The sequence below is a fragment of the Rhipicephalus microplus genome, chromosome 4 (assembly GCF_043290135.1).
Source record: "Rhipicephalus microplus isolate Deutch F79 chromosome 4, USDA_Rmic, whole genome shotgun sequence".
NCBI lineage: Eukaryota > Metazoa > Arthropoda > Arachnida > Ixodida > Ixodidae > Rhipicephalus > Rhipicephalus microplus.
In genome coordinates, this window is record NC_134703.1 from 185,733,211 (window position 1) to 185,761,205 (window position 27,995).

Genomic DNA, 27,995 nt, shown 5'->3' on the forward strand with positions numbered 1-27,995 from the left:
CTCGCACACAAAAAAGATGATAGTTTTTCGCTGAAAACCAACGACGCCGATGCCGACGCAGAAGTTTCTGTGAAACGAGCTGTTTTACACTGTCGCATTAGCACACAACACCTACTCATCCTATTTTGCGTTAACAACTGCACGGGTAAGTGTGCTAAATGTTCGATAATTAAATTCGCTAAACAAGGACCCACATAATCAAATCAGCTCTCCTGCTGTGCGCCGGCAATAACAGTACTTCTGAAGCCAGTTGCTGACGCAGTAGGACTGCTGTGAGAACCAGTTGCAGCGGCTGATGTCGTCAAGCATTGTCATATTATCACCTTGTGCACGCACCGTGCCCTCAAACACTGCTGCGCCAGGCGAAAGCTTGATGGTCACCCAGTAATGGCTCGTGTTCTCCGCACGTTCAGCAGGAGTCTCCCGAAGCGGAGTTACGTCAATGATTTCGAGCAGACGGTAGTCTTCACACTTCCTCCCTCCCTCGCTTACCCATTCGTTCAGGTTTGCCACGAAGTGCTCCGCTTGCTTCAAGACCACGTCCCCCGTAACATTGGCGTCGGCACGTGCATCACAAACACACCAGTGACGAGCAATGGACGCGTTAGCACACGTCCTTGTGTCGGGTATGTCGTGCAGAAGGCTGAGCCCGTACGTGGAGTTGGGTTGCTGGGCGTTTGGCTAGTCGAGCAGCTCGACGAGCGTGGCGTGAATGTCGAAGTGAGTGGTCAGATGGTGCTGATTCGTGCGGAGACTTTGCGCCGCTTCTGGGTTCTTTTGGAGGAACCATGGTGGGAAGACGACAAAGGCGAACGGCTGGCGGTCCTCGAACTTGCCCATGTAGGTTGCCCGGTTGTCTCCGAATCGCATGCCATGGTCGCTGACGAAAACGAGAACAGTGTGGTTGAGCGTACCAGAAGTGTGCAGGGTTTCTAAGTGTCGCCGGAACGGCTCGTCCGCATAGCCTGTGCTGTTTAGCAAGTTGTGCGCGATATCGGTTGTTCAAGTATAGGAGAAGAACGGTCTCTTGGCCATCAAGTTAGTGAAATGGGCGAGGTAGTCGAGCCGTTCTACGAACGGCATCGTGAGTCCCAAACAGGGGACACGTTGCAATCTTCGGTAATTTTAGGCGAGTCATCCATGGCCATTACGATGGGGCGCAGGTAATAATCAGCCGGAGCACGCTGAAAGCCGGGTGACATGTAATCAAATATGCCGTAGTGTGGCGATTCCTCGAGAAACATAGTCCGGTATCCCCGTTCTCCATACATGTGCCATAATAAACGGGTACTAAGGTTGTCGTAAAAACCGCCTGAGACAGCCTGGGTGGCCTCGTAATCTTTGAGACCCAGGATCAAGAGAACCTGGTTCGGGTACGAGTTGTCCCTCGCCTTATTGTATCCGTAAAGTTCAAAAGCGTCGAGTTTCTCGCGAACAAACTTTGCTGTCTTCGGCAAGTGCCTGTCAAAATTTAGGTATGAGACAGAGTCCAGACCGAGGACTAGAACACTCATGTTGTGTGGCGTTCCGAAAGCTGTGCTACAGCGTTCCTCGACAGTCTTTTTCAATAATGAATTGAAAAGGAATTGCTCATGAAATGGCCTGTCCGGAGACTGTCTTGTGGCGCATTCTACAAAGAGGAACTCCTTCTGAAGCAGCTCGTCAAACAGGAGTCGCTTTCTGCTCCCGTACAGGTATTCCTCGTCGGGTTTCTTCAAAGACTCGTTTCGGTAGATTTCTTTGTAGTAGCATACGAGGTCCTCCAGAATCACGCCATTTTCCCTGAGTTTGTCGCTTTGGACCATCGGATATCCATCCCTGCAGAAAAGAACACAGAAAAAAACGTATTATGGCCAGGAGACAAATTTTGTGCATTGCATGACGGCAAGTTTTTAAGGAAGAAAAGTAAAATGCTCCTTGCACGCTAACATTTCTAGCACGAAGGTTATCGTTCTTTTAACGGCGGAATTGTTTAAAGCCAATGTTCATCCCGCAAAAACATCATCCGCTTTTTCTTGACAAGTGCAAGAGTGAAGGTAGACGAGATGAAGAGTATCAGTGAGACTTACTGGCTAAGAGATAAATCTGATGAATACTGCTGAAGTCAAAGGTATTGGTCGTATATTCACTGACTTTGTACAGCCTTTTCTGGGCTTTGGTACAGGTAGATGAACGAAACATTTGGCAAGTCAGGGACAAGGCCAGATTTTCGTAATTCATCAATTACAGTAAATTCTGTCAGTGTTTTGTCACAAAGATATCGAAGTTCTCGCCTATTCACTCCGTCGTATCCACGAGAGGAATTCTGTTTGCTCTGAGCCAATGCTACCATGAGCTTACTTAGCGTGGAGGGAGCGTCAAGCTTCGATTTAGGGTCATGTATATCAATATACGGTAGTTGTACTGCTGGTATTTCAGCAGCACGCAGAAACAGTGATTCATGTGGTCATTTAGTAAAGTAAGATCCTACAGTTAGAAAGGTTTCCAAAGAGAAGGCGTGCATCTGTTTTTGCTGCAGGCTCCTGATAACCCGCCATGACGTTTTATACCAGGTTCGCGACCGAAGATTGCGCATGTATTGTGCCAAGCTTGGGCTTCGAGCAGTTTGGGTATTCTTTCATCAGTCGGCATTGGCGTTTAGGACGCATGAGGTCACAATAAAGTCTTTGATTTTTTGCTTTATCGTTGTTGTGCGTCTTGATTAGGCTTACACCGGAGATTTGCGATTTGCACATTCATATTCATCGTTAACTCACTGCATGGAATATATTCTTTGATGTAATTGTTTATTTATTTCCCAATGCTACATGGGCTTCAGGCGTCCAAGCAGGAGCGGCTTGAACTTGAATACAGTTCTATAAATTTAAATAAAAAGTAGGTACAGAGCCACGGCCGCTGAATAGCAACGCTGTGTCTTGTTTCATCGCGTCGCCGTGAACTGGCGTGTGCCTCTCCGCTGATTTGACAGTTGAGGCTGCTTATTTTGTTTGGGTGCGGACACTCGAAGCATAAAAATGGAAGACACTTCGTGGTACTTTGGGGTTTCTATAGTAATTGTGCGTGTTCGCGTGAGTTTTTATGTACTTTCTTGTGCTGTTGCTGTATGCGATAGGGGCAAGGGAAGAGTAGCTTGCCTCATCTTTTTTTTTTTTTTTTGCTCAAGTATCTTTCTCTAGCGCGCGCGTGTGTGCCTATTTTTATGGTTTGTGGTATGATGCCGCAAAGCAGTTTTGCGCCGCTGAGCAGCTTTAATGCAAATACGCTGCTGTGAAGTACGACGTATTTGTCTGCAATCTACAGTGGGGAGAAGGGTGCCGGAATGCGTTTAATTCAGCGTAGCGCTGAATCAGATGCGCACCGCCGCTTCCAGACGACAACGCGACGTCACCGAGCCAATCATTCTCTTCAAGGGCGTGCACATCGAACTACGAAAAAAATCACAGAATATCCACGTAGTGAATGATGATGAGTGGAGGGAAGCGTCTGTTTGTCCGTCCGTGTATGTTTTCGTCGTCCGTGTACACGTCCGTGCTTTCGTCCTTCTGTGCATGCGTCTGTCTGTTTGTCCGTCCATCTATTCAAGCGTCGGTCCATGTGTCCGTTCGGCTGTCGGTCTGTCTCTGTGTATGTCTGTATTTTTGTCGGCCTGGCGACAAGCCCGGGCCATCCCGGGCTTCAGCTCCACTACGTCTATGCGCCACGAACGAGGCGATGAGCTCAAGCAGCCGCGGTGCTGTACGCTCGCCTTTCTGCTCCGTCCATGCTCCACCAATGAACCACGGCGTTCGGTGACGATCTAGGAGGCTAAGAGAGCCATTCTTTTCCAGCGCATCCTTGGACTCCTTCGACCGTGTCCTCATCTTTCTCTTTCTTATGTTTACTTCTCAATCTATCCTTTGAATCCCTTCTTATTCCCTTCCCTCGTTAACCACTGCTGAAGTGATAAGAGCTGCAGCGCGAGCACTGCTGAGGTGTCGCAGTTAAATTCAGAGAGTAGCGGGGCTCACTTTTCTCTTCTTTTCTCTCATTTAAACATCACTTCTCCCTGGCACAGCCCACGGAGCAGCCAATCGGAGTGTAGCCATGCAGCGCTATTTCACACAACTGCTGTTGTACGTACTTGTGAGACAGCGCCATCTATTGTAATGTGCTGAAGCTACTGTCTTTTTTACCGTTTTATTCTCCTGCCGGTTACGCCTGTCGCAGAACAAGGTTAGACTAATAGTGCGTTCATACTTGGCGTTGAAGAGAGCGAAACTGGCGAAACTATCCAGAAACTGACTCGTTTCGCCGCCCAAGCGGCTGGAAAACCACGCCACGCGGCCGGCGCGCAAGAATTGCTTTGAGACCAATTTTCCCGCTACGCGAAACCAGAACTGGTTTCCGCTTTACAGCCTTGGCTACGCTACATCAAACCACGTGACCTAACCAGCTGGCCGCCGATTTGATGTGGCAGCACAGGCGTCGGTGGTGGCTCGCATCGGCTCAAACCGCAAACTACCCGTACAGAATGACAAAGCGTGAAGACCTCAACGAGAACGCGTTATCAAGAGCCTTACTTGGCTTACGATCGTTAAGAACTCTGGAAGTAGGCGGTGCAGCGGAAGCCAGTCAGCATGCCCTAACGTAATGTGCGTTGGTGTACAGCCAGCTGAATGCGCCGCCACCGCTGCGGGAGTGTTCGCTGGTGTCGTTTTTGCTGGCTTATCTTCCGAAACAACGTTTAAACAGGTGCGGGATGTTTCTTTTCACTACTTTGCGTGAATAAATAAAATTTGGTACGAACTTTAGTTCTCAGAAAGCAGGCAAACTAGAAAAAAATTGGCCTCGTATCTGCACACGCACCCGTCTCAAAAATGAGAAGCTGAGGAACGCAACGTGGCGGGTAGGTGACACCACCATCGCGTCTTAGCAAATCATTGGAAACACTCACCTTTTCGTGCAAGCGTTGCATGGTCAGCGACGTGTGATAAGCGCTACAGTCCTTAGAATGACTTATGTATGCTTTTTTCAGTAAAAGATGAACATGCAGAATATATACGTGTTGTTATGGTGCCTCAGATATGCGCAATATTGCTTTTTGATTGACAATCACACACGTATGAGCGCTAATACTTGAGCAACATTGGTGGGCGCAGTGGATGGGGTCAGCCGTTTAGGTTATCGGCTGGTGCTGTTTAGAGTACCCAATTTACGGTAATGTTGGACAGACGGACAGAGAGACAGACAGACAGAGAGACAGACAGAGAGACAGACAGACAGACAGACAGACAGACAGACAGACAGACAGACAGACAGACAGACAGACAGACAGGCAGGCAGGCAGGCAGGCAGGCAGGCAGGCAGGCAGGCAGGCAGGCAGACCAAAGTTTTTGCGTCGAAGGTCTCGAAGAAAGACTGTGGTCTTTAATAATTGTCAATATATCGAAGGCAGCGTCAGCGGGATGGGGCAGAACGAATATTGTCACAGGTAATGGGTATGAGCCATCAACTGTAGGGGGAATCCCTTGGAAGTGAAGAAAGAAGAGGGCTTTTTACGTCCTGGTCTGAGGGCAAGCAAGACGTCGTTTCGTCGCTCTCTGTTATTACGTTCGTGGCACTGGTGGAGGTGCGGGGTGATGGAGATTGTGATTGGGGGCGTGGACCAAGGCGAGGAGCTTTCTGGCCCGTAAGGTACGCTTCGATGTCGCGGGGACGCTCACCGTAACGCGGGCAACGAGCATCTGGGTGAAAGCCACGGAGACCAAGTTGGCGGTACTGGCAGTTACGGTAGACGTGACCCACTTCGCCACATTGGTAGCAGAGAGGACGGTTATCGGACGTACGCCACACGCTGGCCTTTGTGGCGTTCTGCCGCGATCCAGACGGACGATAAGTTGGTGCACTCTGAAACCTTGAAACGGGTGGCGGAGTCGAAGAGGTGCCCTGGAATCGATGGCTAGCCTGATCCATTCTCCCCATGGTGGGATCAGGGCCATGTGGTGCAGGAGATCGCAGAGCCGCCGCATAAGTCAGCACAGGAGCCTCAGGTCTTGTTTGCGCGAGTGGGGTGACCACGTGTCGGATCTCATTTCGGATTAAGTCTGCGAGATCACTTACGGTTGGTTGGGGTCCCGCTGCTTGGAGTTGGCGCAGCTCGTCCCGCACGACGCTTCTTATGAACTCAGCGAGGGCATGCCTCTCGCTGTCAGCCCCGATAAAGCATGCAGCAGGGGTCAGGTCGTGGCGTTCATACTGTGACGACCTATACTGGAGAGTACGCTCCATTGTGGTAGCCTCATTTATGAACTCTGCCACAGTCGTCGGTGGATTGCGCACGAGTCCGGCGAAGAGCTGCTCTTTTACCCCACGCATTAAATGCCGCACCTTCTTTTCCTCGGACATTGCAGGGTCAGCACGCTTGAAGAGTCGAAGCATGTCCTCTACAAACATCGAAACTCTCTCGTTGGGTCGTTGGTTCCGAGACGAGATAGCCTGCTCCACTCTCTCTTTCCTTTCAGTGCTGCGGTACGCATCACGAAACTGTCGGCTGAACTCATGCCACGTCGCAAAGGAACCCTCGTGATTCTCGTACCACGTTTTGGCAGAGTCTTCTAACGCAAAGTAAACTCTCCGCAGCTTGCGAGCTTCATCCCATTCATTGATGTTGGCAACTCGATTGAAGTGGTCAAGCCAGTCGTCAACATCTTCATAAATGTCTCCATGAAATGAGCGTGGTGTTTGCGGCGCATGAAAAACATGCGGGAGAAAAGAATAGGCGTCGTTGGTTTGACTCGCCTGGTTGTTAGTTGAAGTTGCCATCTCGTCTTGAGAGAGGGGACTGTACTCGGGAGATGTAGCTGTTTCCAAGTAGCTCGTGGTGTCGGCTGAAAATCTGCAGCCGAGGCGCATTTACCCAGCACCTCCACCAGTGCCACGAACGTAATAACAGAGAGCGATGAAACGACGTCTTGCTTGACCTCAGACCAGGACGTAAAAAGCCCTCTTCTTTCTTCACTTCCAAGGGATTCCCCCTACAGTTGATAGCTCATACCCATTACCTGTGACAATATGAACATCTTCGACGCGCGTGGCAGCGGTTTTCCGGCTGCTCTGACGTTTTCGTTTCTCTTCAGTTCTCAAGTGTGAATGCGCCATACGAGAAGTTTTGCCCCTAAAACAACCATCGAAAGGCGCCCAGGGCGTGCTCTTATCCTGCCCACACGCGACATCTCACACACATTGAGAGAAATTAGAAACCGAAGCGAAGCCTTTTTAGCGGCTACCGTTCTCGCAGACGAACCGGCGAGACGAAACCCTTTTCCCTGGCTGTCGACGTGGCACGTGCTACACGCCGTAATAGTTCTTAGAATGTTCGCTTAACCAGAATGACTACAAACTAGAGTTGACGGTGACGGGTCCTGAGCTCAGCCAAGAACCTGAAGTGGTCGTGTTGTTCCAGTGGGCCACGTAGTGCGGTCAGTCGATAGTGAAGAATCGAGTTATACTATCATAGGAGCATTGTTTTGAAGATAGTCGCTGGAGCAACGCCCAGTGTTGTAGTTGGTTTGAAGATTTCCTTGCTGAGGTCGAAATATCCGAGAAATGTTCGAATAATTGTGGACTTCTGACGTGTGGTGAACATTCAAGGCCTCTGTGCTCTTGTGCAGCTTGTAATGCGTGAGATTGCACTTGTAGTGCGCTAGGCTTGTTGCCGTAGTTTTAAATACCTTCTAAGTGATTTTGTGAGTTTAATTGATATCTGCCAGGTATGCAAGTTTTTGTGAAACATTTAACAAGGATACATCTTGTTTGTGTCGTAGGCTCTTGGCTGTACACTGTTTTTGGAGCACAGCCGGCGTTGCTGGTCTAAAAGGGCCTAATTTGAAATTGTTCATGGTTTCGTGGTGGTGCGTTTCAAAAGTTCGATACCACCGCTTTTGGAATACTCTTGGTGATTGCCTCTTTTTGAACGAAATCAGTCAATGTTTCAATTTTATGCGAGCCGAAACTAACATCAATGACGCAGTGTATTCAGGCCTACTCTACCTAATATTCGCCTACTTTGAACTAACTTTTCACACTGGGGTATAATTTGCAATTTTAATAACGATGAAGAATCGAACTTATAATGTGCACCTACGAAACACGTTATTTAAGGCCTAATGTCACGCGTAGACATGCGTGCAACAGCGTTTCTACAGGGAGGAGTTTCGGTGCCAGAGGGGGCGTGAGGAGAACTACGTCTGAGACACCGCTTCGGCTGCACGCAACAGGTCACACTTTTTTTATCCAGCCACCATAACAGAGTAAACTGTAGGAGCAGATAGAAACGGTACAATATATATAAAATTTTAGGACAAACAGTGAAGCTTCATTACAATACCTGTGCAGGCTAGATGGTTTGTGTATGAAATATCAATAACACATTATTTCTACCTTCTGCACACTAAATTATCAATACCGATAATGAATTTATCAACAGAGGAGCAGTTCAAAACATTAGCAGGCCAAATATTGCAAAGAAAATGGTGTCCGACAATAAAGAATACTTGTAATAGTTATTAAGGCAGCGTTGCTGGCGTATTGTTTTATCATCATTCTTTCAATAGGAATGTTCGATTGCCTAAATGTCATCTGAATGTATGTCGCTTAGGGTATTCGATCATAGCTGTGGTAAAAGAGGTACGTATAGCTAATACTCGAAACAATTCTGCGTTGAACAAGTGGTTGAAGTGAGTTTTGACTCACAAGTTTGTAATGAACGCCTCTCGTGAATAATCTATATATATAAGAACGCGATCCAATGTTCTTTATGTGTTTCAATATATTGGTTATATATTTCTGATGGCGTGCTTATACGATCACCGCACACTCAAAAAATGGCCCAATACGAATATTATATGCATTCATTTCAACGCTCAGAGGCGTGTGTTTTAGTCTTCCCGTAAAGTCGCGGCTTATCTAGAGTGTTTTGATATTTATTCATTTAGTCAATACTGCCAACTTCTATGTGCGAAGTCGTAGGAAGGAGTGGGTATATATATATATATATATATATATATATATATATATATATATATATATATATATACATTTATTACTACACTTTACAATGGTAGAAAACAACAGGAATGATTTATAACAAAAACAATGCGTCGAAGAAAAAAAATCCTGAAGATTTCTAACTTTAAAACATTCAAAAGATGAGTCAATGTAAAATGTTCTACATCTTTTGGACAAAATGAGTGATTTTTACCTAAAGAAGACAAAAACTGCTTATACAACAAAACAATGAGCAAAAACGAACAAAATGACTAATTGTCACACTGAGCAAAAAGTAACAAGTTTGCACGATGCTAACATAGAAATGAGCTTACGCTTAATATAGCAAAGCTATACAACTTATACACACAGAAGAATTTAAATGCAGTGCCAATATTAATAATAATAATCATAATAATAATAATAATGGCAACAAGTCAATCAAAGGAATGAAGGCAGATTCGCTACAGCATTCATGAATGAAGAAATAGTTGTGGATGATGCAGCTTCATCGGGCAGTGCGTTCCAACTACGTACTGTTAGGGGAAAGAATGATTTTTGGAAGGTAGTTGTTTTACATGAAAATTTACAGCTTTCTTCCTGTAGTGTGACCGTGTTGTTCGAGATTTTGATGGTTGAATATATTTGCCTCCATGGAGTTTTAGGTTATTGTGATCGATCTGATTAAAACATTTTAGTCTTTCACAGGCACACCTGCGCTCTAAGGTTCCAAAGTTGGAGCTTTCCAGGTGGGCTGAAGGCCACGTTCCTCTCATGTAAGAGTTGTAAATAAACCTCACCTACTGTCTTTGTAGAGATACATGTTTTTTAAATATTTGCCAAAGTGTGAGGACCACATACGGCAGATGTGTATTCCAGAAGGGCCGCACGTACGTTCTATACGCCCACAATTTAATTTCTTTAGTAGTCTTCCCAACGGTTCTTCGTAAGTACCCGAGTGTTTTCAGTGCCTTTTTTCGCGTACATTTTATGTCTTCATTTCATCCTAAATCGGAGATAATTGTAACACCTAGGTATTCATAGCTGTGAACGAGAGATATATTGTTATTGTTAACTCAATAGAAGAAAGGCAAGCGGCGTTTCTTACGTGTAATTCTCATTGCGACAGTTTTTCTTATTACCGTTGATTTTTCACGTGGCACATCATGAGTGTATTGTATCCACGAATTTGTTTAAGGTTATCTGGTCGTTAGGATGATTGATGACATTAACATGCAGTCATCTGCAAAAAGTCATACTTTAACGTGTATGTCACAGAGTATATCATTATTAAAGGCCAAAAACAGCAGTGGGCCAAAGATAAAGCCTTATGGTATCCTGGAGTTGACTGGTGTTGGAGTGGAGCTTACGTCTTCTACGAAAACACTTTGGTACATATGGGAAAGGTATCCCGAGTACGTGCTAGTAAAGAATCATTTTTTAGGATTGGTTTTACTTTTGTAAGCAACTCCTGATGGGAAACAGGGTTGAATGCTTTTGAAAAATTATCAAATATGAAGTCAATTTCCCTATGGTTATCTAAGGCGCCAGCGAAGTCGTGAATTATCTCGAGCAGTGGTGTCGTAGTGGAGAACCCTTTCCTGAAACCGTGCTGCTCGAGTCAATGATATTATTAGCCACAAGGAACGCTGAGATGTGTTTAAATATTATGTGTTTAAGTAATTTTGCACATGCACACAACAACAAAATGGGCCTGGCCTGTATGATGATATTAGCCACGCATTTTCAGATTTACGGATTGGAAGTATTCTTGCATATTTCTAGTAACTCTGGACCTTGCCACTAGACAATGATATGGAAATTATAAGTGTTAAATGCATCATTCCGCATATCAAACAGGAAACGCGTTGGTTAAAGCATTAGTCACCTGCGATTTTTTGTCATTGTTCAGCACTAACGACAGCATGCCCTCCCCAGATACGCTGATGTCATCTATTGGGGGGTATATCGCCTAGCGATGGAAAAGGCGGGGCAATTCCGTTATTATTTGGGAACACCGAGCTGAAGTAGTTGTTCAACGTGTCTGCGATATCTGTACTGTCGGTTACATTTGTATTCTTTATTGAAAGAGTAAATGAAGCTTCATTTTTTAGCGCAATATGACGCCAGATGTTTGCGCGATATGAAAGAAGAAAGTTTGTTAAAGACACTTTCTCATAGTGGTCTTTACCACTATGAGACTGTGAGACGGATTGTGAGACTAGGAACTGTGAGACGTAATTAGACCATCTCACAGTCTCTGGGCGTCTCCTGTCGTCCTCCTGCGTAAGAAAGACGGATCCATTTGACTTTTTGTGGACTATTGTCGTTCGAATAGGATAACCCCCAAGGACGTATATCCTTTGCCGCGCATTGATGACGCCATTGACACCCTTCACAGAGCGGAATTCTTCTTGTCACTAGATTTGCCATCTGGCTACTGGCAAGTTCCAATGGCTGAAGCCGATCGCCAAAAACAGCATTTATTACACCAGACGGAATATACGACTTTAACGTCATGCTCTTTGGGCTTTGTAACGCGTCTGCCACGTTTGAACGCCTTATGGATCATGCGCTACGTGGCGTCAAGTGGAATATGGTCCTCTGTTACCTCGACGATGTAGTGGTTTTCTCCCATGATTTTCCTACGCACCTCCTTCCCCTCAGGCACGTTTTGACTTGTCTGACCAATGCTGGCCTGCAGCTTAACCTGAAAAAATGCTGCTTCGCTGCACGCCAGCTATTCATCCTAGGCCACATCGTGTCCAAGCATGGCGTATTACCTGACCCAGCAAAACTTCGAGCAGTCGCAGATTTTCCCAAGCCGACGACCATGAAAAAACTTCGCAGTTTTGTAGGCTTATGCTCCTGTTCCTGGCGCTTTCTTCGCAATTTTGCACCAGTCATGTCATAATTAACCCAGCTTCTTCGCGGTGACTTGAACCTCTCCTCCTGGTCCCCTGCATGTGACGTTGCCTTCGCTACTCTGCGCCTACTTACCTCCCCACCTATTCTTCGCCACTTTGACCCAATGGCTCCTACCGAAGTGCACACCGACGCTAGCGGCGCCGGGCTAGGCGCTGTCTGAGCTCAATGAAAGCCCGGCTATTCACAATACGTTGTAGCCTACGCTAGCCGCACTCTGACGAAAGCCGAAACTAATTACAGCGGGACAGAAAAAGAGTGTTTGGCTCTGGTGTGAGCGCCTGGAAAGTTCCGGCCATACTTATACGGCCATCCGTTCGATCTAGTAACTGATAACCACGCGCTTTGCTGGCACTATACTTTGTAAGACCCTTCTGGCCGCCTTTCGTGATGGGCACTCCGCATCCAGGAGTACGACATTCGCGTCGTGTACCGCTGCGGACGCAAACACTCTGTCTGACGCTGATGCCTTGCCCCGCTCACCTTTACCACCATATACGACGTGCGGAAACACTCGCCTCCATACTTTGCCATCGCTAAATCTCGACTCGATTGCCACCGAACAAAGTCATGACCCGTGGATCGCATCTCTTGTCGAATATCTATCTGGCATGTCCAACCTTCCAGTATCTCGATCCCACCAACGTCAAGCTTTCCATTTCGCCATCCGCGATCAACTTCTTCATTGGCGCAACTACGCTCCCGATGGCCGCCGGTGGCTACTGGTCATTCCACGCACTTTACTATCGCAAGTATTTGCCTCTCTTCACGACAATCCGCAATATGGCCACGCCGCGGTGTTCAAAACATATGAACGCCTTAGCCACCGCTATTACTAGTGTGGAATGTACAGTTTTCTACGCAAATTCTTGCAGTGCTGTCCTGACTGTCAACGACGCAAATCAACACCACCACGTGCAACTGGCGCATTGCAGCCACTCCCATGCCCTGCCAAGCCATTTGATTGTGTCGGTGTTGACCTCTAAGGCCCCCTTCCATCGACACCAGATGGTAATCGGTGGATTATAGTGACAGTTGACCACCTGAAACGCTACGCCGAAACAGCGGCTTTGCCGAGCTCTACAGCTCAGGATATCGCCTCTTTCATTTTACGTCGCTTTATCCTTCGACATGGTGCACCTCGAGAGCCCCTTAGTGACAGAGGCCGCGCTCTCCTCTCCGAGGTTGTCGAACTCTGCTTTCGGAATGCCACGTTATTCATCGGAAAACGACAGCATACCACCCGCAGACTAACGGGCTAACGGAACGGTTCAACCGCACGCTGGGTGATATGCTCTTAATGTACGTGGAATCTGGTCATAGCAACTGGAAACGTGTTCTCCCGTACGTCAAATTCGCATTTAACACCGCAATACAAACCACCACGGGATTCTCACCTTTCTTTTTTCTTTAAGGACGCGAGCCTTCCCATACAATCGACACCCTACTACCCTACTGTCCTGATGCTTCCGAGTGTCCATCTATCTCCGATGTTGCTCGACAAGCCGAAGAGTGCCGCCAGCTCGCCCGTACATTCACCTCGAAAGAGCAGCAACTCCAGAGAGAACACCGAAGCACCGCCCTTTCAGATCCAAGCTATCCCCGAGGATCCCTTGTGTGGCTCGCCATCCCATACCAAACTCCGGGACTCTCCTCGAAACTTGTCCCCCGGTACGAGGGGCCTTACACCACTTTGGAGAAAACGTCTTCGGTTAATTTTCTAAATGAGCCAGTTTCCCAATCGGACGACATGCGCCGGCATGAACGTGACATCGTCCATGTTTCCCGACTGAAACGGGACCATGAGCTTCTGCCTGAAACTTGTCAAGTCGCCAGGATGGCTCCTTTTTCACCGGGGGTGATTGTAAAGAGGAAGATGTGCCTGCAGCAAGCAGCATCGCCAACGCTCGGCTCTCTCGGCGCGTGCTTCGGGTCGCTGCTGTGCTGATCTCTGCTGGATCGTTCTCCACGCTGTCTTGCTGTTGTCGTTAACGACTAATAAACCTCTTCACAGCTATTTTAAATAGGTCTTTCAGCTCCACGCGCAATCTTTGCACTTTATTGGTGCTGTTCGTTGAGGGGTATCGTTTGTGCTGTTTTCTTGCTTTGTTCAGCTTTAGTAGTCCAAAGTTTTCTTTAGTAGTCCAAAGATTTGTTGTTCGCAGTACTTTATGTTTACATGGAACGAAATGATGTAGGCATTTTAAAACCACTTCTTTAAAGAGAGACCATAAGTGATCTACTGAATGTTCAGCAGATTCATAAAACCAGATAAACTCGGAAAAATGTTTGTCCATAGCGCTTAAAATGCCGACGTCATTACCACGAGAGAAGAGAAAACTCTTCTTTTTTCCAGACTTCCTGTTTCTTAACAAAACCTAGACACACCATTTTATGATCACATATGCCTTAAAGTACCTCAACCTGTGGGTTGCGACACACTATTCTGCTTTTGACAAGAAAATGATTCAGAATTGAGTTGCTTTTTTTTAATTCGAGAGCGCTCCTTCACAAGTTGCGTTAAATTGTGAAATAAAAAGAGGTCAACAAGATGTCCGGAAGCTCAACTCATATATGATATTTACATGAGATTTGCAGTTTATTTTTATTGTAGAAGTGACCCGAGATTTTTCACTGAATGCCACTTTTTCAGCGGGATGTTCTTTATTCTGCACTGAAACAAAGGCGGGCTTTTTAGGTGTGAACGAAGTACTAGTTGTTTGAGTCGCATTTAGTTTCATCTCTAATCATCGAACCTATTCTGTATGAAGGCTAAAGAAATTGTTTCATTAGATCTTCCTTGCTATTTTTTGTTGTGTACACTACGCAGTTATCAGAGAATATTCTCATCAGTTCAGGTGTGACTATGAAGGCACCTCAGGCAATAGAGTGCTGTAACCGTCGAAATCTCTGAAAGAAGGCCCCGTGCCCAATCGAAATTTTCCCGTCTATAGCTCATGCCTCCTTTTTCACTTTTTCACTCTTTTAAATACAAAATGTTTATGCCGGGGTTAATTAAGATTTTAGTGACGTACTTTCGTCACGAAAATACGTCTAAAGTAGCTTTCAGAAGACAAATGTTCCGTCAACAGGAATCGAACTCATGACCTCTCGGTCAGCGCCAACAGCTAACAAGCAGTAAAAGAGATAGCTGGGCGAGTTGGTACGTAACCATAATAAGCCCTTTTTCAGCACGCACAAAACACAGAACAAGAAAGAGTGAAATCTGTCTTAGTGCTCATCTGTCTGTTTCTTGGTCTGTGTTTCACGTGCTAAAAAGTTTATATAGAGTTCACGAGCACACTATCCCGGGGGCCACGATAAAATGCTACGTAGGAGTTAAAAACACATCTTTTATATCTACAACTGCCCTCTTACAGTACCCTTGGTAAAATGTAATAATGCATCATGTCCATGAAATTCAGTATTAGCTCCTTCAACGCGTCATTTATACGCGTTCGTCCTATTTGGTGGCTTTTCAATAGACGTACAATTGCGCCAACGCTTCAACACACTGCCAGGTGCCGACCCTATAGTACAGAAAGCGTCAGCATGGCTTATAGTAATCATCCGTACCAACGATAGTTTCGGAACGAATAGAGCAACGTGCTTGTATCGCCTTGATGTAACTCCAAGTTTTCCGCTTCAGCTCACCACGTGATAAATCATGGGAGGCCGACAAGGAAGATCCAACGCTGGTGTCATTTCCCTCTAATCGGGCAGTGGAGTTAAATGGAGGTGACACTTGAAACCTCAAAGCTTGGGAACCCAACATGTATGAGACCCACCAGGGCTCATGCGCAGAACCTAAGGTGCTCATAGGCGCTTGAGCTCGCGTTGTCCCAAGACCCAAAAATGGAAAACTAGCATGTGTCCCAAAGTATCTTGTGTCGAGAGCAAAACACTGCAAATGCAGCGTGGTCCACAATGCTGTTTTGCCCACGCATTGCATAGTTTGAATTTCATTATTAGTAGCAACCTGTGCGTTTTATCCAACTTAACCTGCATTTGATACAGTTCTGTAATGGTGCTGCTTCTCCGAGCCTACCAGACGCAGCTTGGGGTCCCATTGGCTTAGGTTCCCCTTCCTCTAACTATCAAAGTCGCCAGTAGCTGACCTTAGCCCAAGTTTGGCATGCCATCAGTCAGCTCTTCTAGCTGTCATACCACTTTCTCTGACTCAGATTTGACCATTCACATTTAGATCTACCACACACCCTTGACAACAAGGACATGTTTAATAATTGATCAATCATTAATCATGAACGTAAGTCATCGGTATGCAGATGTATCACTAAGTGCTATTGTGGATGCATTTTCCAAAAGGCGTTCATAAATTTAGCTTTCAAACCCCAACAAATATTGCATAAACTATGTTATGTCAATGTGTCGTAAACATTAAAGTACTTCCGTATGGAAGCGTTTTACTTTTGTGTTAATATACACATTATTCAGACGAAGTGGTCAGCAATGTCTTCTTTTCGATGATAATCGTAATAATAGGCGTAATGACAATAGGTATATGGTCGCTTTCTTCTGTTTTTTATTTAAAAAGCGAAAGGGCTGCGCCTCACTGAAAGCGGTAAGAAAGAGGATCGCACGTAGGGAAAGTGGTCAGGACAGCAGCGTTGTACTCTCACTTAGATTGGGAGGCTGTGCACTGGCGTATTTGTCGAATCGTCGGCAAACTGCTTTGGCAAGACGGAGTTGTGACATGATTGTGACGCACACAGGGATGCATTGTCTACTTTAGCATATGGCATACGGAGATTCGCGGCAGCGCTCAGCGCTACAAAGTGGGCTGTAGTCATCATGCAAATGAGAGCAGAGGCCTGCGAAGCCCTGGCACGAAGCACGACCCTGATTCTGTCCAATGGAAAAAGCCACGAGGAGCCAACAACTCTTTGCCTGCTTCTATTCGCGAATGTGTAAGCCCTCGTCACCTAAGCCATCGTGCCGACGACCTCGAGTGAAGGACCTATCTGGTGGAGAATAGGCACCGTGCAGTCGAGTTTCACGTTGTGACTTCAGTGCCAGAACGTAATGCCTAACGAAGAAACAGTGCAATAATGAGACAAGGTCCGTCAATGGGGAACGAGACGCGTGCGTCTCTCCCTCTTTGCATAAGTGGGCAAATCGTGTAGTTGGGAAGAGGCGTGCAAGCGCCTGCTTTCTGCGTGGACTTAAAGTTGTATTCACATGACGGACAAAATAATTTTGTGTGTAACAAGAAAATGAGTCCTTTAACTGACTCCTCTTTAGTCATGCCATGTATACACTTCTTAAAAAATGCTAAAATATTCTCACGGGCTTCTAAAGTATTCTCACAAAATTCTGAAGTGTTCTCATGAGACTGTACCGCATACGGAACTGGTCTCAGGCTTTTTGTATAGCGCCGAAAGTTTACCGTGGATATAAACATAGCCATGGGTGGCCGTCCAGGTTGCAGTAATTATTGAAGTCAGTATCAATGCTTCTCTCTAATTGATTTGAATGATTTATGGTGTTTAACGTCCCAAAACCACCATATGATTATGAGAGACGCCATAGTGGAGGGCTCTGGAAACCTGGGGTTATTTAACCTGCACCCATATCTGACTACACAGGCAAGAAACATTTCCGCCTTTATCGGAAATGCAGCAGCCACGCCCGGGATTCCAACCGGCGACTTGCGGGTCAGCACCCGAGTACCTTAGCCACTAGACCACCATGGCGAGGCAATATTTTTTTTCTCTAAAACTGACGTCAAATCCCCTTGCGAACTGATTCCTATATAATATATTGGCGAACGCTTCTCTCAAATAGAAGCACTAAGTGTTTCTTTGTTGATAGTTTACTATTCCTACTCGCTTCACTCGCGCGGCACTTGTGAGCCATGAATTCGTTACTTTGGCCTAGTATACTCGCGCACTATTTTTCTTAGCAATGAAGCGATGGCTATGGAGCACCGTCGCACTCTTTCATGGCCAATGAGTGTATCAACGCAACAGTATTTCCATTGCCTGCGAGAGGTATGCAAGCAGATGTTCATTTTTTTCATGTAGCACTTCAAGACGGAAAGGAAGCGACACTTGTGAATATGTGATACTTGCGAATTTATGCATTGTAACTTTTCGTTCATTTTCATGTGACAAGTTTGAGCCTTTTACGTTTACCTCCAACGATAAGTGATGTCTGCATCGTCATGGAAGAGCGCGCAGCCATCACTCTCTACAGCCCATAGCTGTGTGAATCGCGTGCCATGGCTTACTACCTTGCGTAGGAGTACAAGTGTTGAAGTGAAATCCCGTACGTTTCACTTCATTGCCAAGAAATGTTTAGTTTGAGACTTCGGCTGCACACAGTGTTACGAAACAAAGGTCGGGGGCTTGCTGGCCTCGACTACATGACGTCGTCCACTTCTTGCACAGTAAGCGTCGGTCACAGAAGATGAATTGACCTCGATGGTCGGGACATGCATGCGGTGCGTCAAAGTGTGCACGCATTTCGTTCTTTTCCATCTTATCTACGCTCTGCCAATGCTGTGCACCAAGCGTGGCAAGCAGGGAGGTCAATGTGACCTCCCTGCTTGCCAAGGAGGTCAACTGGGTGAGCGAGTGTGTGAATAAGCTTTAATTGGTTCCTGCAAAATGCAATAAAGTGCGCACCCAGCTAATACCACGATGGGACCGTGAGGTCTAGCCTGCCGATGGCCAGGATAGAGCTTCAAAGACGGTGCTTCGCATTAGCGCAACTCCACTGTTTTTCAGTCCCAACAACCCGCACTCTCGAAGAATCTGTGACAATGTAAAAGCTTTTTCGGAGGTATCACAAAAATAATTCAGGTATATTTTCGGTTACGTGCTGTTCAGGGACGCCTGACTTCGGTAGCATAGGGTGACGGCCTGCGTGAGCGGGAAGACCCTTCTAACAAAAAAAAATTTATTCGAAGTTCTAGGAGCAACCTTGTGCCGGAAAAAGAGGGTAATAAAAATTTCTAGTCAATAAATTGTTAATGGTTCGTCAATTTAGCTGAAGATCGAATATTTCATTCCTATTTCATGTTTTAACGATCGTTCATGCATTTTTCGGGTGCTTTTTAACGATTATTCATGGATTATTTATGGATTTTCGTGAAGCATATATTTACTGAGGCGGCCTGCACGAAGGACGTTGTCTCTTGAAAGCTTGTGAATAGCGCAATGGGTAGTTGATCGGTTCGAAGGCCGGCGAATTATTACTCTTCTAGAACTAAAATTGAACACACACATACCCATCATGATCTACAATAGCTTCTACGTGTGCATATGTCCAGAAACAAGCGTTCTATTACTGACGCGTACACCTTCCACTGGCGAAAGGAAGAATTATGTCGTAGTGAATACTTCCCAAATGTACTTGTAGCGAAGATACTATTGAAAGACCAATCTCGATTCCCACAGGTGCCCCTTTCCTTGCGCCAAGGTGTCTGCCGAGAAGGAAAGCTAGGCCAGTGATGGGATTGACGATGTGAACAAAGTACATATACTCTATAACGTTCTACTCTTCAATGGGTATCTCAATGCATCCCTTCAGTGTTTTATCGTTGCTTGCAATCGTGTAACTGAGAGTCACAAGACACAAAAGATCCCCAAATGTTTCTTGGGGGAGCACCACATACAACTTTTTTTTAGTAGTATTCCAACTGCAAGCCTCTCTCTCACCCAGCCTTCTATGTAGGGGTTGCTATGCCAAGAATACCTCAAATTTTCACTCAGATCAAGCGAAGTAATTTGCAGATGAATTTCAGAATAGGATGACTGAAAATTTTTTTACTCTAGAAATCCCGTCACACAAAGTCTTTCTGAGGAAGAACGCCGTGAAGTTTCGCCGATCTATTGTTATAATAACCTTATTCGCCGAATTACATACTGCGATATTCCTTGAGTTGTGCTATCGCCCCGTCACGTTGTTAATAATTCCCAGTGCCAACCACGCCTGCAGTGTTTGAGACGCTTCAGTATTGTTGTACAGTCGGGTGCGATTTGAAGGTCATCACGCGAGCGTCGACCGGCCAAGCTTTCAGAGGCCCTAGCAGAACGTTTAGGAAGAATAAAAATCAAGATTTCGCTTTTTTCTCTCTCTAGTTGGCTGTTCTATGCTACGACAATCACCCCGTTGACGAACTCGTGCCCCCCCCTTTCTGTCTATTCTAAGTGTTACATTCGTTGCGATCAAGCGTAACTTGGTAGGCTGTTCTCTTTCCGCACGACAACAAAGTTGATGGGAAAGCTCTTGTCAACCTTCATTTGAGTGACGTGCTATGTCGCGCAAAATATAGGCATCGCATCGTAATGCTGACTTCACCAGCCAATAGAATTGTGCCAAACGTTTTCGCACAGGGGTGACAATGCTGCAATGCTGGATGTGACCCCAGACCAAAAGTCACAAAAAATGCCTCTACGGCTTCCATTAGAAGAACGCCGTGAAATTATTTCTTTGGAAGGTTTATGTCCCAGCGAGAGATTTCCCGTAAGCTGAACCGGCCACAGAAGACAATCAACCGCATTCTTCGAGCGTTTTACCAGAAAAACCGCTTGGAAGATGCACCACACCAAAGGAGGCCTAGAAAAACAACGTAGGAGAAAGATGCCTTGATAATAGCTGCCGTGTTCAAAGACCCTTTCTCGACAACAAAAAAAAATTAAAGAAGAGCTTGGCCTTTCCTTCAGTCTTTCGGCTATCCGAAGAAGACTTCGTGCTGTCGGTCTGAAAAGCCACGTGGCGGCTAGAAAGACGCTTCTCACCAGTGAACATCAAAGGAAACGTTTGCACTTCGTGCGTCATCACAAACATTGGAGGGCTGAAGACTGGCAGCAGGTCATCTTCAGTGATGAATCGACGTTCAGATCTTGCTGGAACCAGCGACTTCGTGTTTGGAGAGTCCGTGGCAGCCGATGAGGTTTATATATCTTGTGTATCATTTCACGCAGGCAGCGGTTCGGCACCACTCTTAGGTTTAGGAGCGTTCTCATAATCATAGTCCGCAGCAGCATCACCCTGACAACTGCAGCAAAGGTCTCTCCCGTACTACTCTAGATAACCCGGTCCTGTTGTCGGCCATGGTCCCGTACTTCACTCAAGCTTCTTAATCTCATCCGTCGAACTGATTTTCTGCCGTACCGAGCTGTGCTTGCTTTTTCTTGCAATCCGCTCTGCTTTCATTAATTACAATTGATTATCCTTCTCTCTCATTTCATGTTCGGCCCACTTCCCCATTTCGACTAGCCAGTAACTCACGTTTTTTTCTGACCCGCTATGCCATTTTTGTGGCTCGACGAAAGGGATCTTACATAGTTACCACGCTGTGAATGTTGTGCGTAAAAACAGATTTATCGCTTTTATTTCAGGTACGAGCATGAAACCTTCGCAGTGTTGGTGCAAGCGGGCGTGTATCGGTCAACGTCTGAGGCGCAATAACATATGCTGGTCTGGGTCCGCTCTTCCGCATCCTCGGAAGACTTACGGCCGAAGTCTACAATGAGATCATCGACAATGTTCTCCTATCTTTCTCCATAAATGGACCATTTCCTGACGAGTGCTTTTATTTCCAACACTATGGCTGCCCTGTTCACAATGCATCCACAGTGCAAGAAAATATAAATGCTTCTGGCATTGCACAGCTCAGCTGGGCTCCTAAGAGCACCGACCTCAATATCATCGAGAATATTTGGGGATTAATGAAGGCACGATTGGCTCGCGCCAATTTGATAAACAATGACGCAGACACTTTGTGGAAACATGTTGACATGGAGTGGAATGCTCTCAGACAAGACCCTGATTTGGTGAAATCTCTGTTTGCTTCTATCCCGAAAAGGCTGAACGACGTGAAGGAGAGCTCGGGTGGCGTATTGAAGTATTGATTAAGTTGTAAGCACTAAATGTATGGTAACAGTGAGTTTAGAGAGACCCCTGAGTTTTTTCGTCTCCGATAAAGAATATTGGATATTAATTTCTGTAGTGTCGGCAAAAATATCTCATTTCCAGATGTTCCTTTGTTATGATAATATAAGATAAGTCATGCTCTCTCGTGATGCGCTGAGTTCCTGATTTGATTGATATCTGGGGTTTAACATCCCAAAATCCCTATATGATTATGAGAGACGCTGTAGTGGAGGGCTCCGGAAATTTAGACCACCTGGGGTTCTTTAACGTGCACCCAAATCTGAGCACACGGGCCTACGACATTTCCGCCTCCATCGGAAATGCAGCCGCCGCAGCCGGGATTCGAACCCGCGCCCTGCGGGTCAGCAGCCGAGTACCTTAGCCACTAGACCACCACGGCGGGGCAACGCGCTGAGTTCCTCAAACTTCTCGACGACCGTGAATCAAAAATAATCATGTTTCCAACAATCCTTCCTAATATTTTTTGTGAAATACGCGACTCTGCGAAACAAAAAGCAAAATTAAAACTGAAGAGAGCCCGCACATTATGTAGTCATCATGGGCAGTGTTTTCCACGGCAGCAGTGACGTAATGCACACGCTAGATGCAGCCTTCATGCCGTCCGATTACTGATAATAGTGAAGAATGCGTTACATGAAACACCATGCCCTTCTATTGGAAGCCAGTAAAGAAAAAAAAGAAATAAAAAAACACCTTCCTCGGACAGGAGTGACTGCAGCTTCAGGAACAACAAAAAGAGTGAGGGAAGCTTACCTACTGCTTCCCTCTACTGAAAAAAGAATTCTGGGCCGCGGCGCTGTTCTCGCTCTTGGTCGACGCTTGCGCGATTACCTTCATATCGCACCCAACTGTACATTTTTGTCAAAATTACGCCCACTTCGCGAACATTACAAATTATTCTGGAACTAACGTGGCTGCTAGCGATAATGCTAGAATGTTCCACGGCGTGTGTAAATGCCGACGCGCTTCACCGCTTGTCAGTTTATCGGTGGCCGACGCTCCGTTCGCCGTTATCAGGCGTGGTGTCTTGCTGTAATCTGACTTTATTTTTGCGTGGCCACAAGATGGCTAAATGAAGCTTCATTTGTGGTGCGATTATATACAAATTCCAAATCCGGACAAAGGCGGTCTGTTCCATTGAGTCGCACGCGATTGGCCTATACGAGCTGTGACAAAAGCTGTGACGTTCTGAGTGACGTGAGCTGGGGTGTCACGTGACCTGATGGATTGAAATGGCTGCAAAAAAAATGGCAACCGGATGGATTGAAATGGCTGCAAGGTTGCCTGGGTTGAATTGAAATGTAAAACCTTCACGACTTTTCAGCACCCGGGCACTTGGACAACATGGCGTTTTTCACTGCCACGGTTTTTTGTCTCGCCTGTGCGGCAGCTGCAGCTAAGCAGACACGACGAGGCGAGGTTAAAGATGCATTTGAAAAGTTCACCGAAGAAGAGTTCCGGCAACGTTCTCGTCTGTCCGAACAAACAGTCCGTAGCTTGTGCGACGAACTTGTCCCTGTCATCGGATGCCAGCGAGCCAGTGGCCTTTCCACAGAGAGGAAAGTGTTGGGTGCGCTGCGATTTTTCGCCACCGGTTGCTTCTAGAGGAGCGTTGGTTGCGAGGAGCACATCGGCAAGTCTCAGCCGGCCGTGAGAAACACTATCCACAAGGTGACGCAGGCCATCATCACCGTGGCTGCTAGGAAAAAGCTGGTGGACTTCCCACTGACAACAGCTGTAAGGATGAGGCAAAGGCGGAGTTTGTGCTTCGCGGTTGCATCCCAGGGATGCTGGCGTGTGCCGATGGCACGTTGGTCCCTATTCGCAAGCCAGAGGGATTCAGACTGGCCGACACGGCGAGCATCATGTCCAGAAAGGGCTATTATGTCATGAACGTCATGATCGTAAGTACCGTTAGGATCCTTTCTTACTCGCCCTTCGGAGCAATTGTTCAGTTGTGACGCCAAAGCTGGTATAAGTAATAATGCAACGAATGAAAAAGAACCTGCAGGGAATAGGGTGCGAGCTAGTTGGTGGCTCGCAAGGCCTCGGTAATAATAAGTGGCAAGTGTTTTGTGTGTGAGCCAGTTGCCGTTTTTGCACTGGCATGCATGCGCAATTGAGTTGTGCATTTTAGAGGTAATCGGTAATATGGGCAGCAGACGTAGCAGAAGTATATACGCGACAGGGAAGTATTTCCAACACGAAAGTGCTTAAAATCACAATTGCACGAGCTGGCTTTGGCATTTACGAGTGTTTTTCCCCAGAGCAACGCGTAGGTTTTCACTTATCGATCATTCAGTGTAAGTCGTAGTTATGTGTACAGCAGAGGTGAGGTCGTTGCCCCTACCCTCCCTCCTTCTCAGTGTGCTACACCCTGTTTTTCCTTCTAATCGATGCTCCTTGTACCAATGATTGTACTTGTACGCATTGTTTCGTGCTCATGCGTAGAAAAAAGGGATTTATTCTGAGTATAAATGCAGTACTATTTTTTATCGCTCCTCATCGCAGGTGTGCAAAGCATGGCTGCGCATTCTTGGCATGGACCCATGATTCCCAGATTCGTGCCACGACTCCTGGGTGTGGGAACACAACCGACTGCGTGCAAGCCTAGCTGCACATCTGCAGTCTGGCGAATATCTGCCTGGTAAGTATTAATGTGTACTATCTGGGTAGAGCACTCAGCTTTTATGCTTATATTGCAGGAGACGCAGGCTATCCCCTCAAGCCATGGCTCCTAATTCCAGTCCTTGGCAGTCAACCGTGCAACACTTCCGAAGGCCGATACAACAAGGAGCACGCATCCATGCGCAATGGTGTGTACAGATGTATCGCCGTGTTGAAGAGCGAGTTCCGCTGCTTGCAGCCCTTTCGAACGATGCTCTACAACTCCAATCAGGCAGCGCAAGTCATCTATGCTTGCTTTGCTCTCCACAACATTGCGTTGCATGCCGGCGACTGGACCTTGAACGAGTATGTTGTGGACATGTCACCAGCTGAGGATGACGATGGGGAGCCAAGGGGGAGCCAGATGCTCACACCACGCAACGTGCTGCTCAGAGAGGGCAGCAGCGTAGCGCTGTCTTGGACCTTTTTTGAAGTACACAGTAACGGTGAGTTTTCATCTTTTCATATCCCACACAATTTATTTACACTGATTCTAGTGCATCTAGACATAACAGGGCTGTGTTTGCCACATTTGAATACACAAAGTACTTACTCATGCTTCAATATGAAGCAAGGTGGCAATGTCAAAATGCTACATTTTCTTTAAATGGCACATGAAACATGCGACAGAAACACCCTTTTCCATATCAGTGATCACAGTCACAACAGACTAGATTGGAGCAAGCATATATGAGCGGCGCTCTGTGCTGAATGTTGCTATCACGAAATTGTGTAAACAATGCAGCAAACTCTCAGAATTTCTTTCGCCAGAACGCATAAAAATCGTGATTCTATTAGTAACATGTTGCAAGAACACATGATACATAAGACCATATCTTCTCATAGTGACCGACTACAAGCATTCAATTGTGCACGCCGGGCTTGACGAAAAATTGTGCTCGTCAAGTTGTGCTGATTTTTCGCTCATTGTCCTAAACATTGTATGAATGTTAAAATAACGTTTGATTTGAATTCTTGAGTGCAGTAATGCTGCAATGCTAAAAAACACGCAAATCAAGATGGCAAACAAAAGGCGAGTTGTTTTGATAACATACAGCATGAATAATTCGCTCAGCCATCTCGCAGCTCCTAAACCATACCACGTTCAAAATTTATTCCCACAACGAGTAGTTTACAATGAAAACTAGATGAAAACAATCGCTGGCATGTGGCTGTGATGATGACCATTTTCATTTGTGAAACTGTGCGAGATGACCACTTACTAGCTTAGAGCTCTCAAACAAGATTCAGAATGTAGTTGTTGCACCTTAGCCTCTTTGTGCTGAAATGAAAATATCACAGTGAACTGCAATACAGTGTGATGCAAAAAGATATCACATTACTACACTATGTGGTAATGCTGCATAAAAAGCACAGTGAGCTAGAAAACACAGTGAGACAATACAAATATCACAGAAACATTAACAGAAAATGTCAATTATACACTCATGGTATCCGTGTGAATGACTAGACACCTTTGAAATTGGGGAAAAACACTGCCACTGGAACAGCTCGCACATACATTGAGAAATGCATATCTCGAACATAAAAATGCTGTACTCCTTGTACAAAGTAAATGCTAACCTAAATCTAGTATTATGTACTAAATGCAAACAAAAACGTATAAAATAGAACATGAACAGCAACACGTAAACATATCAAAAACACTAAACGAATTATGAATAATAAAAAGTTGAAAACATGGCGAAAAACAAACTAAACTATGCATATGTCTCCCGAAGCGTATAAAATTGAACATGAACAGCAGCACCTAAACACATTGAAACCGACAAATCATTAATGAATGATGACAAGAAAAAACATTGAACATATGACGAAACATTAAACTAAACTACGTATTCCTTTCTCGCAGAAAGCCCTCAGCCATGGCCAGTGCCCTCCTGCACCGCTGCCGCCTTCTCCTGTGCCCCTGCCACACGCCGTGCTGCAGAAGAGATGCGGGTGGTTGATTTTTTCATCTCCGGCAGCACCTGCGGTGAATCATCATAGTGCAAATGTTTAAGTGAGCTGCCGGTAAACCCTTAACCATCTCGGGGCTGGAAGTTGCTGCTGATGCCAAAAATTGCAATGGGCACAACAATTTCCCCTCAGTTGAAGATCAACTGACCTGATGGCATCCTTTGAAAGTGTGAAGGTTTGCGTTAAAGCTATGCCTTCCTCGTGCGGACCAACTAACATTTGTTGTAACTATTCTTTATTAATGTCCTAAAATGAATCTCTCACCATGAAACAGCCCTTTTCAGGGCTAACCAACATCTTGCCCGGCAGTTTATCATTGCAGACACCCGATACCATGCCTGCAATACAATGCATGGTTCTTGTTTACAGCCCAAGTTGGTTTCAGTCATCATAATAGAGCATGGAAGATGCTTACACCCCTTATGTAAAATGTAAACAAAGGGTCTACTCCCCTTGAGCACCTTGTCGCTCTGCTCAAGGTTCTGGTCCTGCACTCAATAAAGCACTAAGCTCTCAGATTCTTGCGTGTTACTGTGTCACTGCCATCTTCAGCCGCTTCAGTGGCCTCCACATTCATTTCCACCGCAGCAATGGGAACATCCGCCTGCTGGAAAGTGTAGTAAGCATGATCTTTCAGAAAGTGCGTATTCGTTACTCTTGCTATTTTGCAACCTTACGTACTAAACATCTGCGGAAATATTCTGCAGCTATTCAGTGGTCATTAATATCATGTATTACCATTTTAGTGCATACACATCGTCAGTGTTGCGCAGGCGCAATTTAATCCTAAAATAGCGATCGCCTCGAAGAATCGCGACGATGGTGGACGTAAAAGATGACTAGAAAACCACATTCATAAAGGGTGTAATTTTAGAAAGCCTATGCTTTTCCCATTACCGCCCACCTACTTGCCCACGGGCATTGCGTGTTTTATGATAAATTAATACCCCTTGTACTGCAAGGGCTGCAAACTGAGATTTTAGTTAATAAACCTACCCACTTTTTAATACTTTCTCCTGCGCTATATTCCCGTTTAACATGGTTTCGCTAAAGGCTCCCCTAGGATATCAAACTCGGTCATGGCACCGCTCAGGAACCCGTGATACTGCGGCGGCAGAGTGCTTACCTGTAGATAGGTGTTACCAAAGACGCCGCTGAAGCGTGTCATCCCAGTGAACTCTATAACCCGGCCGCGGAAGCCAGGCATCCAACCCCCTCCAGTGCCCCTGAAAATATACACCAATGTCAAAGAACAAATCGCCCGCGCCATTCGATGGTCACTCACGTTTGTGCCTCTCTGATGCAGCGGCGTCACGGCGGGCCTCGTGCACCGGCCTGCGCTACCAAGCTTGCCACTCCTGCGCAGACACTTCATGGTTCAGTGCGTCGCTGAGCTCTTGCCACATCAGCTGCCGGTCGGGGACACCGTGCCGCAGCTCGATGGCTTTCGCCACGAGCTTGGGGTGTTCGTCCAT

At 46.1% G+C, this 27,995-nt stretch overlaps 1 protein-coding gene across 1 annotated transcript; it reads right to left on the bottom strand.

The window, feature by feature from the left end:
• Positions 1–681: 681 nt before the first annotated feature.
• LOC119173010 (uncharacterized) lies at positions 682–27,995 on the bottom strand. Its single transcript, XM_075893220.1, has 3 exons — positions 27,874–27,995; positions 1,079–1,818; positions 682–965 (listed from the first exon to the last, which is right to left on the bottom strand). The coding sequence occupies exons 1-3, from the start codon at positions 27,993–27,995 to the stop codon at positions 682–684; spliced, it is 1,146 nt and encodes a 381-aa protein (XP_075749335.1).